The 15,956-nt window shown below is 42.7% G+C and overlaps 1 protein-coding gene across 2 annotated transcripts in view; it reads right to left on the bottom strand.

The window, feature by feature from the left end:
- LOC145338627 (receptor-type tyrosine-protein phosphatase gamma-like) overlaps nucleotides 1-15,956 on the bottom strand; it is a 693,461-nt gene that overhangs the window by 254,430 nt on the left and 423,075 nt on the right. For both annotated transcript variants that reach the window (XM_080183016.1, XM_080183007.1), the window contains exon 5: nucleotides 5,315-5,407. In XM_080183016.1, the coding sequence (XP_080039142.1) occupies nucleotides 5,315-5,407 (93 nt within the window). The remainder of the gene's footprint in view (nucleotides 1-5,314; nucleotides 5,408-15,956) is intronic.

Raw genomic sequence — 15,956 nt, 5'->3', positions numbered from 1 at the left:
TTTTGCTTCCCGGTTTGCTGTCTGTGGGGCTCGCTCAATGTGATTAGCAGATTGCCCGTTTGATGACATCATTGTTGATCTCCTCGAGTTAGTGCCAGATTCAAATTAACATCATGAAAGCTGAAATCCATGCCGCTGACAGCTTTAGATTTTTGTGGATCGCTTTCTTTGAGGCCAGAGGTGATGTCTGGCTAGGAAAAGCCATAGGTTTATTTGAAGGGGTTGGAGGGAGTGCTCACAAAAAAATGCTAAAAGAGCCATTTATCTTGGGGAATCAGTAGCTCCTGGCTCAGATCAGCTGTCACAAATCACATAGGTCTGGCCTCACCCCAACTTTAAGTTGCAGAGCCATTGAGGCAATCAGGCCACATCTTTGGTATGTTAATTAGACCAGTGACTGCCTTCTGAGATGGCCTCATCCACAGCCTGAAATCTGCACTTCAAAATTTAAAGGAACAAAAATGGATTTCAATCGCTTGATTTGATATTTTAATCACACCATTACATTGGTTAAAATCAAGGCCCCTGGTTCAAATGCCTTCTGTTGTCCCTTTACACATTTAAGTGCTCAGAAATTCAAGTGCATATTGGATGGGTAACTTGACAGAATTTGGTCTTCACTGCCTGGTTGGCAATCTGGTGGAATGCATTGTCCACATTTTCAAATGTGCAATATCAACCTTCCATTAATTTCAATCCAGTAACATTTTGAGCAAATTCTTCAATTGAAAGGCAATCCAATCTGCCAGATTAACACCCAGGTTATAAAAACAAAAACCTACTCCACTTCTTAGAACACACTAGCAAGTCCCATTTATACATTGGAGAATTGGGAGAGAGAGAGAGAGATAAGAACTTGGCATATGGCAGCAGTAAAAAAAGAGGGCAGATCTTGATGCGGAGTTATAGTGCAGAGGTGTGAAATGATCATTGGTGAATTTCCAACATTGGTGTCTCAGAAATTCACCATTTTCAATATATGTTCCAACCCTAACACTTTTCCAAGGTAGAAGGCTTAAAAAAATCAGCAGAGTGGGAACTGATTGCAAGGTTGTAACTGGCAGAGCAGCGAGTGCTGGACAGACAGAGCTGCTCCTCCAAACATTGGTTTTGTCCATTCTACACTTGCTGCTCTAGCTCCTCCAATGGCAGGCTCCCACTCTTGCTGCTCATCCAGAGACAGAATCTACAATTGAAGAAGCAGCAAGAGCAGGAGGAGGGAACCTATGATTGGAGGTCGAAGAGCAGTTTATTCTAGCTTGTCTTGTTGCTGCCATGAAAGGGACTTTTGGCTGCAGCATCACCAATTGCTTTTTGAGGCTGAGGAGGTGAAGCAAAAAACATAGTTAATCTCCGAAATTCCAGAAAAGCTTCACCAGTAACAAGACCGGAAGCAATTCTGGACTAGCCATCACTCAGCCTCGTGCCAGCCCAGTCTGTTTGCATCTGCAGCTTCAGGCACTCCTTGGTCCATCTGCTTCCTGTGACTTGCACAGAGTGACAGGGATGATCCTGACGTGAGAGTCAGCAACCTCCTACTTTGTTAACCTCATTCTCATTTAATGGGCAGGATAGAAGCTCCGACCACACTTCCTTTCAACATCATGAAGGTTTACATTGCATTCGTCAAATGGTGACTTAAAAAGTGCAAGTCCTTCTCTTATGGTCACTAGTGATGTTAACAATGCATCTAGTTGGCCATGTGGTGGAATTCCTGAGTTCAACCTCATTGCCTTCATGCTCATGTAGCTTTTGAACACAGTCCCCAGGAGGTTTGAATCTTGTAGTAAATGAGCAGGATCAATGGTCATGCGTGGCCTCCAGCTCTGAGACCACCCATCACTGTACTACAGTCATGGCTCCTGTTCACATATAATCCATATCTCAACTTGCCACATTATTGGTATTCCTGCCATACTCTAGTTGAAATGTCAGGGAGGGAACCTGGACAGGGAAAGAATGGCTCCTCCACCATCTTTTAAGGACTAATCTGACATCCAAATAATATTGGATTTTACACTGCACTGCAGTCTCTGCCTCCCAACTACTAAAAGGTTGGTCAGGAGCCTGCCCATGAGCCTCATGGCAGCAATTTAACAATGGGAGTCGCATTGGTGCTTTAAGGCAAGACTTCTCCCCCTTGCTTAAAAGCAGGTCAGCCCTTAGCGAGCTGATGGCTGATCTGATTGGCCAGTAGCTCTGTAATCCCACCAGCACGATTAGTAGACACTGTCAGGACTACAGACAGTTTCCAGTGCCGAAGTATCGGGGCTAATAGGTATGCCTGGGGTTTGGGGTCACAGTGAGGGTGATAAGTGGGCCTGAGGGGGTGAGTCAGGGCACCAGGTTCAAGATGCCAGGGAAGAGGGTTAAAGGGGAGGATGACATGACAGGGCGCTTCTGATGGACCAAGGATGAACCTTAAGAGGTCTCCGCAACCTTCCCTGAAATACACGGCTAAGGGTGCCAAGCTTCCCAAGCATCTCCTCCCCTGACCACAGATAAAATATTGGCAGGGGCAGAATGAGGTCCTTAAATGACTATTAATGACACTGATAATGACACTGTGAAGCTCAGGGCTGAAACAAGAAAGTAAAAAAAAGACTGGATAAAACTAGCAAAGTACAAGAATTAACAAGAAAATACAAAGTAAGAAAAGGGTATGATATGAAGAAACAAAGGGATTCAAAGGTTGAAATAAGAGGGAAAAATGTAGAAAATTCATCGCCACCAGATGGTTATGAGAAATAAGACAGGATTACAGATTCATGCATACTGAATGATTGGCATAAACAGGAAGGGAGATAAATAGTATGGAGGAGAGGCTGAATAAACTGGGCTTGTACTCGTTAGAGTTTAGAAGAATGAGGGGAGATCTCATTGAGACGTATAAGATGATGAATGGGATGGATAGGATAGAGGTGGAGAGACTCTTCCCGCTCAAAAAAGACAGTAGGACTAGGGGGCACAGCTTCAAGATAAAAGGGGGGCGGTTTAGAACGGAGTTGAGGAGGAACTTCTTCACTCAGAGGGTGGTGAATCTCTGGAATTCTCTGCCCGTTGAGGTGGTGGAGGCTGCCTCACTAAATATTTTTAAGACGCGGGTTGATGGGTTTTTGATAAGAGAGGGGATTAAGGGTTATGGGGAGAAAGCGGGAAAGTGGAACTGAGCAGCGACAGATCAGCCATGATCTTATTGAATGGCGGGGCAGGCTCGAAGGGCTAGATGGCCTACTCCTGCTCCTATTTCTTATGTTCTTATGACAGATCAACAATGATCTCGCTGAATGACGGAAAGGGCTTAAGGGGCTAAAATGGTCGACTCATGGTTCCTATAAAGAAATAAAGGAAGATCAAGCTTTTAAAGAGAGAGAGAATGACTCAAATACAAATAAAATACAACAGACAATGCCTCAGTGGTTTATATAGATAGAGAGGGAGGGGGAAAGAAAGTGGAAGAAAAACAAATGAGGGAAGTCAATCAAAGAGGGTAGTATTTTGGAACAGCAATGTTTCTTTTTTTCTATCAGCAATTCCAAAAACTATGAACTAGCATTAGGGAAATAAATTAAAAGTAAAGTCCTTCTAAAAAGTACGCCATTTAGACCCCTGGCTTTCGCCTATGTTTTGAAACTGAATATGCCATTGTTGCAAAGCTTTATTGGACCACTGTGGATCTATACCAAAAAAAACACATTTGAAGAACCCATTCACTCCCAGGGAAATGCTGAACTTTATGGGATTTATGCACTTCATGTCCCATCAGGGTATTTTATATTGCTGTCAAGAGCATGGAAGAGAATAAGAAGTAGGTGGTTAAATGAGGAACTTGCCTAATTTGGAAGTGAAAGGAAACAAAGATGGTCACTGAGCTGCAGCTTATTCGGAACTACAGCAAAACAATATTACTGTAAAATCTCCCAATATCACTCAAACTGTAAGAGTGTAAGTTGAACCAAATGGGCAGCATGGTGGCACTGCTACCTCACAGCGCCAGGGACCTGGGTTCAATCCTGGCCTCGGGTTACTGTGTGTGTGGGGTTTGTACATTCATTACATGACTGCATGGGTTTCTTCCAGGTGGTTCAGTTTCCTCCCACAGTCCAATGTTGTGCAATTTAAATTGGTTGGCCATGTTCAATTACTCCTTAGTGTCAGGGGCGGGGTGTGTGTGTGTGTGTGTGTGTGTGTGTGTGTGTGTGTGTGTGTGTGTGTGTGTGTGTGTGTGTGTGTGTGATGGTGATATAGGGTATCCGTGTGGGGTTACAGGGATAGGGCCTGGATGGGATCATTGTCGATGCAGGCTCAATGGGCCAAATGGCCTCCTTCTGTACTCTAGGGATTCTGTGATTCTAATGAAATATGGTTGTTATGCTGAAATTTTGATCCTAACACAAAGAAAATGTCAGCTGAGCAGCAATTTGAAAATGCAGTTAAAGGGTAGGATTTTGGGATGGGCTCATGACATTGAGGTCAAATGGAGATAACAATCCCACATTGTGTGGGAAACAGTCACTTGGCAGTGATTTTCCCAGAATTTACCAATTAGGGGCCAGAGGATTCATAAAGGATGGCAGGTGGCCTCTCGAAGCTGGAGGGCCAATAGGAGCTGCATTCCGCCTTTTCACACAATGGAAACAAAGAGAGAGAGAGAGAGAAGAGGGAGAGAGAGAGAGACACACACACAGACAGAGTCTCCATCTTAATGAGCCCTCTCTCCAAATTTTTAAACTAAAAAATGGAAACCGCAGCCAGGCTATCCAATTTGTGAATTTAGCTGCCAGGTGAGCGTTCCCTACACAGTGCAAATGTGTGCCCAATTTTACCATACACTGGGGTTCTATTCCACAACTCAAAATCCTGCACAATGTTATGCAGTTCAGGCTTGGAGTTGCAATGCCTCAGGTTTAGAGGCAGATTGCTTTTATTCAGTATACTTTAAGACATGGGAAGCTTGGATGACAGGGTTTTATGAAAATCTAGCGCCAGCTTTAAAGGACTTGTTCAGCAGATTACTTATAATAGAACTGATCCTTTTGTTTGCCTGTACCTGGAACTACACTACTGTAACATTCCTATTTCCTTCTCACACTGTTATCCCTTCAGACAAGAACAACAGATTCTGTTCCAATTTCTGATAAAATGTAAGGGCCAATATTTTTCACACTTAGGATCCTTAACAGCTATCAAACATTTTATTCAATTCCACATGACAGTTTGAGTTCAAACTGGAGTTTGAGATGTGACAGCACAAGACTCTGTAGACAAGAATGCTTCGTACTGTAATGCAATAAAAGCACACAACTTATCTTACCTGAAGGAATATAGCCATTGCTCCTCTAATTTCATTTCTTCTTGATGCCAACTCAATGTCACCATTGCCAGGGCTTGAAAGATAAATCTGCATCTGTGTTTAAAAAGTGAATAAAAGCAAAATATTAGTACAAAATGTGTGCTAAGGTTTATTTTCTGTACTTTTCAATCTATATGTAAATCAGAATGGCAATGGTTAAAATAATCAACATGAAGCAATTAAAAATCATGTAACCCTTCATCAAAGCTTCCATTAATCAGTGAAAATTGCATTAGTTAAGTCACACATAATCAGCAACAATGTCCTGGTACAACATTCAAAATCCCAGCAGAATATGTCACACATGCGAACAAAGAACACTGTATAAAAATGACCTTTTGTGAAATGATACAATTAAGAAGATAATTTTATTGCAGTAATTAGAGGTGTTCAGTAAATTACTCCATATAAAAACATCTTTTGATGATATTAATGCAAATTAGAAGGAGCACAACTACAGCAGTATCAAACGACAGTCACTATCGAAAAACCCAATGTCATACATTCTGGTTGCAGATTAATATGATTTATATAATCCAAATACAGAAGTTCTTGCACACTGAAAACTTCTAATTTTCAAACTTCAATGACAACTATAATGCGTGAAAAATAAGTAATTCACTGATGTAGGTAAATTGTGCTATCTAAAACAAAATTGTCTTCCCATGTTCATTCAAAAATGACCTTTCATTTTTCTTGAGTGCCACTGTGATGTGTTGCTTAACAATCATAGCCAGCTACCCAGTCAGACTATCATGTTTCAGGAAATCATGTGTGACATTATATAATTTTCAATACTTGGTAGAGTATGAAATAAATTATCTTATGACAAGTGGTATATATTAGAGAGAGAGAGAAATACATATAAAAATATTTACTTTCGAAACTCCCCAAGTCTGGTGGAAACCAGGCCAGGGAGATAGTTAAAATGGGGTCACAGGCTTACAGTGGTGAATCTAGTGCTTTTGTTTGTGGCAAGCTTGGAAGTGGTAAGAGCATGTAATTAGGTGGGACAGTGGTATACTGGAATCCCACAGCCTTCGCATCGCTGCCAGAATAAAGTTCTGGGCAGGAAGCTCCATGATAAGCCTTCCCACCCTGTTGCCATTTAGTGGCCAAATAAGGGTCCATTCCACCACTGCTGGCATTAACTCAGGGGTGAGCAGGTCTGTCGACATGCACAACAGGTGAAACAGTGTGGCCAATTTGACACTTTGGGGGGAGGGTTCCTTTGATCAAAAGCTCTCAGTTTCATACGGAGAGAGTCAACACAGGAAGAGGGCGGGGCCCACTAGAAACCAGCCCCCCCTTTCCCCTCCCCTAGTGATCCCCCCCACCTTCAAAACTTCCCCCACCTCTTCAACAATACCTACCTCTGGCTTGGGTCTCTCTGCACTCTTGGGATTCCAGTGGGTGTTTTTTATGCACTGGGTCACCACCTCACCTGTGGCACTGCTAAGAACAAGAGCTGCATGTCCCTGATTGGCTTCGACCTCCAGAGTCTTGATTCCAGGGATAGGCCCCACCACTAGCCTGATTGGCTTTGGTTCAGTGGGCCTTCCTCAAAAGAGACAGATCTCTTGCCGGCTCTCCTATCAGCAGGTGAGACTCCTGAGCCTCAGTGAGATTCCATCCCACACTCCATTTCTGCCCCAAAATGGCTGAATGCAATTTTAAATTGGAGGTCATGTCTAATAATTCATTTAATTTCAGGATATTTGTCTAACGTTGCCTTAAAGACATCTGAACCTCTTTACTTTCAGTAACAAACAAGCATGTATGTAGTATTCCTTACATTTCACCTGAATCTATGGCCCCAGTTATAAATCTGAACACAACTGGGCAGATTGGTTGCAGGTGAGTCTAAAACATGTCTGGCAGAATTTTGTGCTCTTGCTGGTGGCAAACTTGGAGGTGTGAAGGGCACATAATTAAGAGGGCTGCAATCCTGCTGTGTTCCTGGATGTGCCAGCATTAAGTTCTAAACAGCGAGGCCCATGGTCAATCTTCCCACCCCAATGCCTGTTTAAGTCCTTAAGTGACATAAGAACATAAGAAATAGGTGCAGGAGTAGGCCATCTAGCCCTTCGAGCCCACCCCACCATTCAATAAGATCATGGCTGATCTGTCATGGCTCAGTTCCACATTCCCGCCCTCTCCCCATAACCCTTAATCCCCTCTCTTATCAAAAACCCATCAACCCGCGTCTTAAAAATATTTAGCGAGGCAGCCTCAACGGGCAGAGAATCCCAGAGATTCACCACCCTTTGAGTGAAGAAGTTCCTCCTCAACTCTGTTCTAAACCGCCCCCCCTTTATCTTGAGGCTGTGCCCCCTAGTCCTACTATCCTTTCTGAGCGGGAAGAGCCTCTCCACCTCTAGCCTATCCATCCCATTCATCATCTTATACATCTCAAGGAGATCTCCCCTCATTCTTCTAAACTCTAACGAGTACAAGCCTAGTTTATTCAGCCTCTCCTCATAGCTCAACCCCCTCAACTCCGGCATCAGCCTAGTAAACCTCCTCTGCACTCCCTCCAAGGCCAAAATATCCTTGCGTAAGTACGGCGCCCAAAACTGCACACAGTACTCCAGCTGCGGTCTCACCAATGCCCTATACAGCTGCAGCAAGACCTCCCTACTTTTATATTCAATCCCCCTCGCGATGAAGGCCAGCATCCCATTTGCCTTCCTGACCACCTGCTGTACCTGAAAGCTGGGTTTTTGCGACTCATGCACAAGGACCCCAAGGTCCCTCTGCACTGTCGCCTGCTGCAGTTTTTCTCCACGTAAGTAATAATCCTTCCTACCATTATTCCTACCAAAGTGGACAACTTCACACTTGCCAACATTAAATTCCATTTGCCAGTTCCTGGCCCATTCGCCCAGCCTATCTAGATCCTTCTGCAGACTCTCCACACCCTCCGCGCAATTTGCCATTCCACCAATCTTGGTGTCATCAGCAAATTTCGACACCCTACACTCGGTTCCCTCCTCCAGATCATCTATATAAATGGTAAATAGCTGAGGCCCCAGCACCGACCCCTGGGGCACTCCACTAGTCACCAGCCGCCAATCCGAATAGCACCCATTGACCCCCACTCTCTGCCTCCTATTTGACAACCTGTCCTCTATCCACGCTAACACCCTACCTCCAACTCCATGCCCCCTGACTTTCTGCAATAACCTCTTGTGAGGTACCTTGTCAAATGCCTTCTGAAAATCAAGAAAGATCACATCCACCGGCTCTCCTCTATCCACTGCCCTAGACACATCCTCATAGAACTCCAGTAAATTTGTCAGACACGACTTCCCCTTAACGAAACCGTGCTGCGTCTGCTCTATCAAGCAATTCCCCTCAAGATGCCTCGTTATTTCCTCCTTGATGACGGATTCTAACATTTTACCTAAAACAGACGTTAAACTAACCGGCCTATAATTCCCCGCCTTTTGCCTGCCACCCTTCTTAAACAACAGCGTAACATTAGCCGTTTTCCAATCTTCTGGCACTTCCCCGGAATCCAGCGACGTCTGGAAAATAACCACCAAGGCATCCACTATCACCTCCGCCACTTCTTTCAGAACCCTCGGATGCATTCCATCCGGTCCTGGGGACTTGTCCACAATCAACCCCTCCAGTCTGTCGAGCACCGCCTCTCTAGTAACAGTAATGTCATTGAGACCTTCCAGTCCTACGACCTTTCCATCGCTAACACCCGGCAAATTATTCACGTCCTCCTCCGTGAAGACCGAAACTAAAAAGTTATTCAAGACCTCAGCCATTTCCCCATCCCCTACCACTAAGTCCCCTTTCTCATCCTCTAAGGGTCCAACGTTCACCCTAGCCAGCCTCTTCCTTTTTATATACTTATAAAAACTCTTGCTATCCTTTTTTATATTAAGCACTAGCCCAGCTTCATAGTTTCTCCTACCCTTCTTTATCAATTTCTTTGTCAATCTTTGTTGACATTTAAACCTCTCCCAATCCTCTTCTCGCCCACTACTCTTAGCTACTCTAAACGCCTCCGCTTTTAATTTAACACTTTCCTTTACCTCCTTCGTTATCCACGGCTTATTACTTCTCCTCCTACGGTCCTTTTTGACCATTGGAATAAATTTCTGCTGAGCACCAAGAAAGATCTCCTTAAAAATCCTCCACTGCTCCTCAGCAGACCTACCTTCCAACGTGACTGATTAATGACCACTCAAGGACCCTCACCATGCCACCCGTTGCAGGCAGGCCCATCATTTTGCAGCGTCAAGCCAGTTTGTCATGTCATGGCTCTCGATCAAAGGCACTCAGTGAAGTGGAGGCCACAGAAATCCACCCCTGCTCATGCTGCCGAGCTCACTACACCCCACTTCCCTCAACCCATGAAATCGCAGCACCCCACATTACTTACCCATGCTGAACTGTTGCCTGGGTTGCTGCATGATCTTGGAGCTTCAGTACGTGTTTTTCCTGAAGCAGCCTTGGCCTCCCCTGTGTCGCTGCTGAGCACAACAGCTCTCAATAGATGAAACTTACACCACCGGGATTTTGATACTCGGGAAAGACCTGCTACTTTATTTGATAGGCTTGTAGATGAACAGATCTTTGCAAAATAAGGCATAATTTTGCAGGCAAGGCACCCAGTGCCTCAACAAGGTGCTGCCCATCAGCTTCCCCAGGAAACTGGCTTAGGTTGCAAACTATGGCTTCTTAGCTTTGTTATTTCCATTCAATAAATGCCATTTTTCTTCCAATGCATATACATATCTGGTGAGGGACGCAATTAAAGCATATACATATGCACGAGTGCCTACTGCAAGTATGCTGAGTAGCTGGATTCTACAACAATCATTGTATAATGCTAATTTGACAACAGCTCTGCCAATCTGGAGCTCAATGCTAACGACCTCTCTTAAACTTGAACAATTGAACAAGTGCTCAGCAACAGATATGACCTCTAAGAAATGCTATTTTAAAGGGATCAACTACTTTTAAGTTAAAAAAAAACTTGGTTGTTTGATTTCTACTGGCTGTTACTGCAACTGTGCAAGTGTTTGGTGGTTTTCAGAGTTTAAAGAGTTCTGTAAAGAAAATGGTGTGGCAGATGCTGAAGAATTTTGTGCTGACTTCAAGGATCCTGCAGAAATCACTTGCTTCCAGGCATGGGTGCAGCAGCATACACTCCCTTTGAACTTCATCACAAAAGTGAATGAGCAAAGCCGATACAGAGCAGGCAAGGTGGGGTGGGGGGGGCGGTGGTTTGAAGACAGAGAAAGGCTTTCAGCAAATGTCATATTTGGCCATCCTATGAGAACCTCAGTCAAACAGTGCGAAAGATGCCTGCTCTTCACTAAAGATGTCCTCACTGAAATCTGCCACCTACTGAAGATGCAAAAATGCAGCAAGTCATGTCAGTGACTGCAAAGATGACCATGGCCATAAATTTTAGGTGTGTCCAACTCTTGTCAGGTTGGAACAGGTGACATTTTTAACTTTCTGCCCACTGTTGCATCAGGGAGATCACTAAGGATCTGTATTCAAGGAAAGTTAAATACATTTCATTCTTTCTTGCCAAAGAAAAGCAGGTGCAGAGGGTCATTGACTATAGGCTGTTTTGCAAGTGCTGCTTGTCAACTCAGAATTGTACTAAAACTCAAAAGAATTCCACTCCTTCAATCCCAATTTGGTATGAAACCATCCAAAGCATATCACGCAACTCAATACCTGATATCCTGGCAATAGTCATGATATATTTATTCTGTGGCAGTCTGCTCTGCCATCTGAATTGTACCAATATGAAAAAACAGGTAGTGCCTAATAGGTGACAAGGACTACATGCATGACCACATGGTTCATGATTTATGGTAAACCACACATAGATGACCAGCACACAACAAAAGTTTTGCTACCACAAGAAAATGCTGTAAAGGAGACCATCAGAGTGCTTCCTCGACTGCTCTATAATTGCCCTGCACTATTTGACAATCAAGAAGTGGGGTGGTCTTCTGCATGCTGCATAACCTTGCATCAGAAAGGCACAGTTCCTATCACCAGCTTTACGGTGAGCAGCTGAGAAGGATAGGGAGCAGAAAGATGAGGAGGAAGAAAGGAGGCAAACAACAGAGGCCCTTTTTGGCCAGGCAGCCTATTATCAACTTGTCCATCCTTTGATTGCAAAGATCCCCACCTGAACTACAAGAGGAATACTTTGTAGAAGTAGTCAAGTTAGTCAACATTCTTTGAAGAAAAGCAAAAGTGTTGATTAATTGAGTAGCAGTAGATTTCACTTCACTATTGTGTTTGTAATTAAAATCAATGATGCGGCCGAGTGACACCGTGTTAAGGCATTGGGGAGTTATGGTGGAGTGTTATCATTCCATGTTAGGAGGAGGTATCCCTTGTTTCCCTGCAGCCATATTCTGATATTCCTTCATGGGCAGGAAAGTGAGTGGACAGATAAAATGCCGTGGCAGCTACTGGCGGAACTGCTGCAGAGTTATCAGTATCTTCTACTGCAGTAACCAAGTATCTGTTGAACACTGATGAAGTGGAAGCTGTACCTGTCCATACAAGTTGCTAGTTCATGAAGTCATAATAGACTGCATACATGTGGCAATCATGGCATCAGATAATGAACTAAGAGAATGGATTTGAGATGCTAAATGGACTTTGTCTAATTCTAGATCATATGTATCTAAGTCATAATAGACTGCATACATGTGGCAATCAGGGCATCAGATAGATACATATGATCTAGAATTGGACAAAGTCTATTTAGCATCTCAAATCCATTCTCTTAGATTCCGATCATCCTGCACCTCAACTTCATTTAACCACATTTTCTGCACATCCATTGCTTCATTTATCTAACATTAGAAGCTGATCTTATACTTGCAAGTAATCTTTGTGAGTGATATTATACAAAGGAGGAACCAAGGATGGGGAAATCTAAGGTCATTCCAGAAATAATGGAATCAGCTCAAATAATGAAGTAAAGCACGCTTGAAAGGAAAAGTAGCTAGTTAAGAAGTCCTATCTTAAAATTGGTCAATAGTTAATGGAATACATCAACAGATTTATCGTGGGGAGGATATCATTAGATCATCTATTAGTATCACAAGTAGCTTTACATTAATACTACAATAAAGCTACAGTGAAAATCCCCTAGTTGCCACATTCCAGCGCCTGTTTGGGTACACTAAAGGAGAATTTAGCATGGCCAATGCATCTAATCGGCATGTCTTTCGGACTGTGGGAGGAAACCAGAGCACCTGGAGGAAACCCATGCAGACACGAGGAGAACATGCAGACTCTGCACAGACTCTGATTCAAACCGGGAATTGAACCCAGGTCCCTGGCACTGTGAGGCAGCAGTGCTAACCAACGTGCACTGTGCCACCAACAACTTTTCCTTAATTAAGTAATTCTGTTTCAATATTATACTGCTGCTTAAAAGAAATATAGGTAGCCATTCACCAAATATCCTTAGACAGCACCTTCCAGACCACAACCACTTCCATCTAGAAGGATAAGGGCAGCAGATCCATGGAAATAGCACCACCTACAAGTTCGCCTTCAAGCCATTCACCATCCTGACTTGGAAATGTCTCACTGTACCTTCGCAGTCACTGGATCAAAATCCTGGAATTCCTGGCATTGTGGGTCAACCCACAGCATATGGACGGCAGCATTTCAAGAATGCAGCTCACCATCTTTTCTCAAGGGCAACTGGGGATGGGCAATAAATGTTGGCCAGACAGCGACACCCATGTTCCACAAAAAAAAATGTCATGTACGATCTATCACGTCCAGTCCTTGGTATACCACCTAATTTTTTTTATGACGCCATCCTCCAATGGCCAAAACGGAAATGTCTGCAAAGATGCAGTGAAAGAACTTAATCCAAAAGCCATCTTAGCAGTATCATTTGATTTCATCTCATTTTTTTCATCCCCTGTTGTATTATGCATTTTATCAGTCTCTCAGTCTTCCTGTTTGCGAAGCCACATCTGCTGGGCAGAGAAAACAGGATGGAACTTGCCCTCCAGACTAAAGATTTGCACTCAAATAATTTAGATTTTCATGGTAGTTGGAACCAGAGTTACAATCTCCTTTTGCACATGGCCTGAAATTAGCAGAAAACATTGTGGTACCTTCAGAGCAGACAATGTTGGCAGACAGACACAACATACTCAAGTTCAACTGGAGTTCATGATGGAATGTTTTCAGGTAAACCACAGGATTCCAGAACTAAGAAAGAGGATTTGAAGAGGCTCTCTAGCCATCTAAATTGCTCATTGCCAATGACGACCACCTTTCCATCAGGTGTTCACAGCTCAAGGAGGAGGAAGCAGCAATTGCCATATCCTGTTCAAAGTCGACATGTTGGAACTTCTTCTTGATGTAATGGAATTCTTTTCTCTCAGATGTGCCAGTAAAAGGCTGTCCCTGTCAAAATCATCATGAGATAGCCTGTCACCACCAGCCAAATTCAGACACAAGGGGCAGGTCTAACTTTCATAGGTGGGCACAGTGGAGATCATTCTGGTTTCATCTGATTTCGGTTCAGAACAATCATTGATCAAGTGATTAATTGACCCTCTTTAAATGGAAAGGCAAAACAAACCCTTGTAAGAAACAGTTGGCCGGCTCAAATTGATCATTTTCAACAAAAGCTAACAAGTTACTAACTATTAAGTCATCTAATTTTGAGCTTTAGAGTGTTATAAAAGGGAGCTCACGTATTGAATTTTGTTTCAGAAAATTGATTGGTAAAGTCCATAAATGGGCCTTTAAGATGCTGAAAGGCACAGGTAGTACAATTGAAGGCACAGTATTTATACTGAGTGTGAGTACAGACTAGAGGACACACCAGAAAATGAATAATGCAAAAGCAAAATGAGAGATTAAGACAAATTATTTTCCCCAAACAATTCTTATCAAGTGGAACAGATTCCCAGCAAAAGCAGCTAATTCTATGTCAATAAATTCCTTTGAGGAAGAGTTGGGAAATTATCCGCTTAGCCAAAATAAATTTAAGGTTATAATTCCAAGTAAAAGACGAAGATCCAATTCCTCATGGAACAAACTGCTCCAAAGTATACTTCCACATATAAATCTCATGTTTTGGAAAACAAGCAGTTATAAATGAACATCATATGATGAGTGATTAGACATATTCTGGATTTTCATTGGGTTAGATTGTGAAAGCTAAGCAGAAATTTAATTATGTCTTCCAAAAACATGCAATAAAGCATACAGTTTATCATGGGAAAATTATGAGATCAGTGGAAAGTTGGCTCAATGCCCTTTCCTTTTACCAAGTCAGTGCTATTATTGAATCTATACTCTTAATCACATCCTAGAAGTGAATTCCATTTTAAATAAGTTATGAAAAGTTAGTACAGACTGATCATTAGAGTAAATTACATAAAAGCTTCACCTACGAAAGTAGGTACATGTGGAACAAAATAAGTGATCAGGGATTTCCTTTTCACAGTTTACTGATATGGGATTTGATTGAGTACAAAATCATTTGTGTACGTTGCCACTTAATATTTCCGTATGTCCCATTAACTAGGATGCCTAGTATGGCTCTTCATATCTTAATAAAGCCACTTCATGCAGATTTAATTTCTTGGAAATGATACTATAGCAATGTATATAAGTATATAATGGGCATAAAAGGTGATTATTTGTAAAGAGCTTGAGGAAGAAAACAAAATAGGTTTTACCAGATGGAATTTTGATTTGATTTATTACTGTCACATGTATTAACACACAATGAAAAGGATTGTTTCTTGCACGCGATACAAACATACCATTCATAGAGAAGGAAACGAGACAGTGCAGAATGTAGTGTTACAGTCATAGCTAGAGTGAGAAAGCTCAAATTAATGCAAGATAAGTCCATTCAAAAGTCTGACAGCACCAGGGAAGAAGCTGATCTTGAGTTGGCTAGTATGTGACCTCAGATTTCTGTATCTTTGTCCTGAAGGAAGAAGGGGGAAGAGAGAATATCTGGCGTGGGTGGGATCCTTAATTATGCTGGCTGCTTTACAAGGCAGTGGGTGGTATAGAGAATCAATGGAAGGGAGGCTGGTTTACGTGATGGATTGGGCAACATTCACGATCTTTTGTAGTTCCTTGCGGACTTGGGCAGAGCAGGAGCCATAAGCAAGTTGTGACACAACCAGAAGGATTGCTTTCTATGGTGCATCTGTAAAAGTTGGTGAGAGTCGTAGCTGACACGCCAAATTTCCTTAGTCTTCTGAGAAGTGTTTGGTAGAAATAATGGAATATTCCAGCAGTGTTTATGGGATTTTTGCTTCGCAGATTTGTGGCCTCAATATCCAAACTAAGAGTCCAAGTCAAGTGAAAAGCAGAAATCTGAAATTAAAACAGCAGTGCTAGAAATACTCAAGGTTAGGCAGCACCTATGAAGAGAGGAACAGATTTAAAAGTTACAGGTCAATGACTTTTCACTGTTGGGGATTGGGAAACGTTAGAGACGTCATCGGTTTTGAGCAAGAGGTTGGTGGGACAAGGTCTATGACAATGGAAGAAGAGGTATCTTTCAATTAGGGACTTTATAGCCTTCAAGGGCAACAGG

Source organism: Carcharhinus amblyrhynchos, chromosome 3, assembly GCF_965287045.1.
Source record: "Carcharhinus amblyrhynchos chromosome 3, sCarAmb.v2.hapA, whole genome shotgun sequence".
NCBI classification, from domain to species: domain Eukaryota; kingdom Metazoa; phylum Chordata; class Chondrichthyes; order Carcharhiniformes; family Carcharhinidae; genus Carcharhinus; species Carcharhinus amblyrhynchos.
The sequence above is the reverse complement of the archived record's forward strand: the minus strand, read 5'-3'. Positions and strand labels throughout refer to the sequence as shown.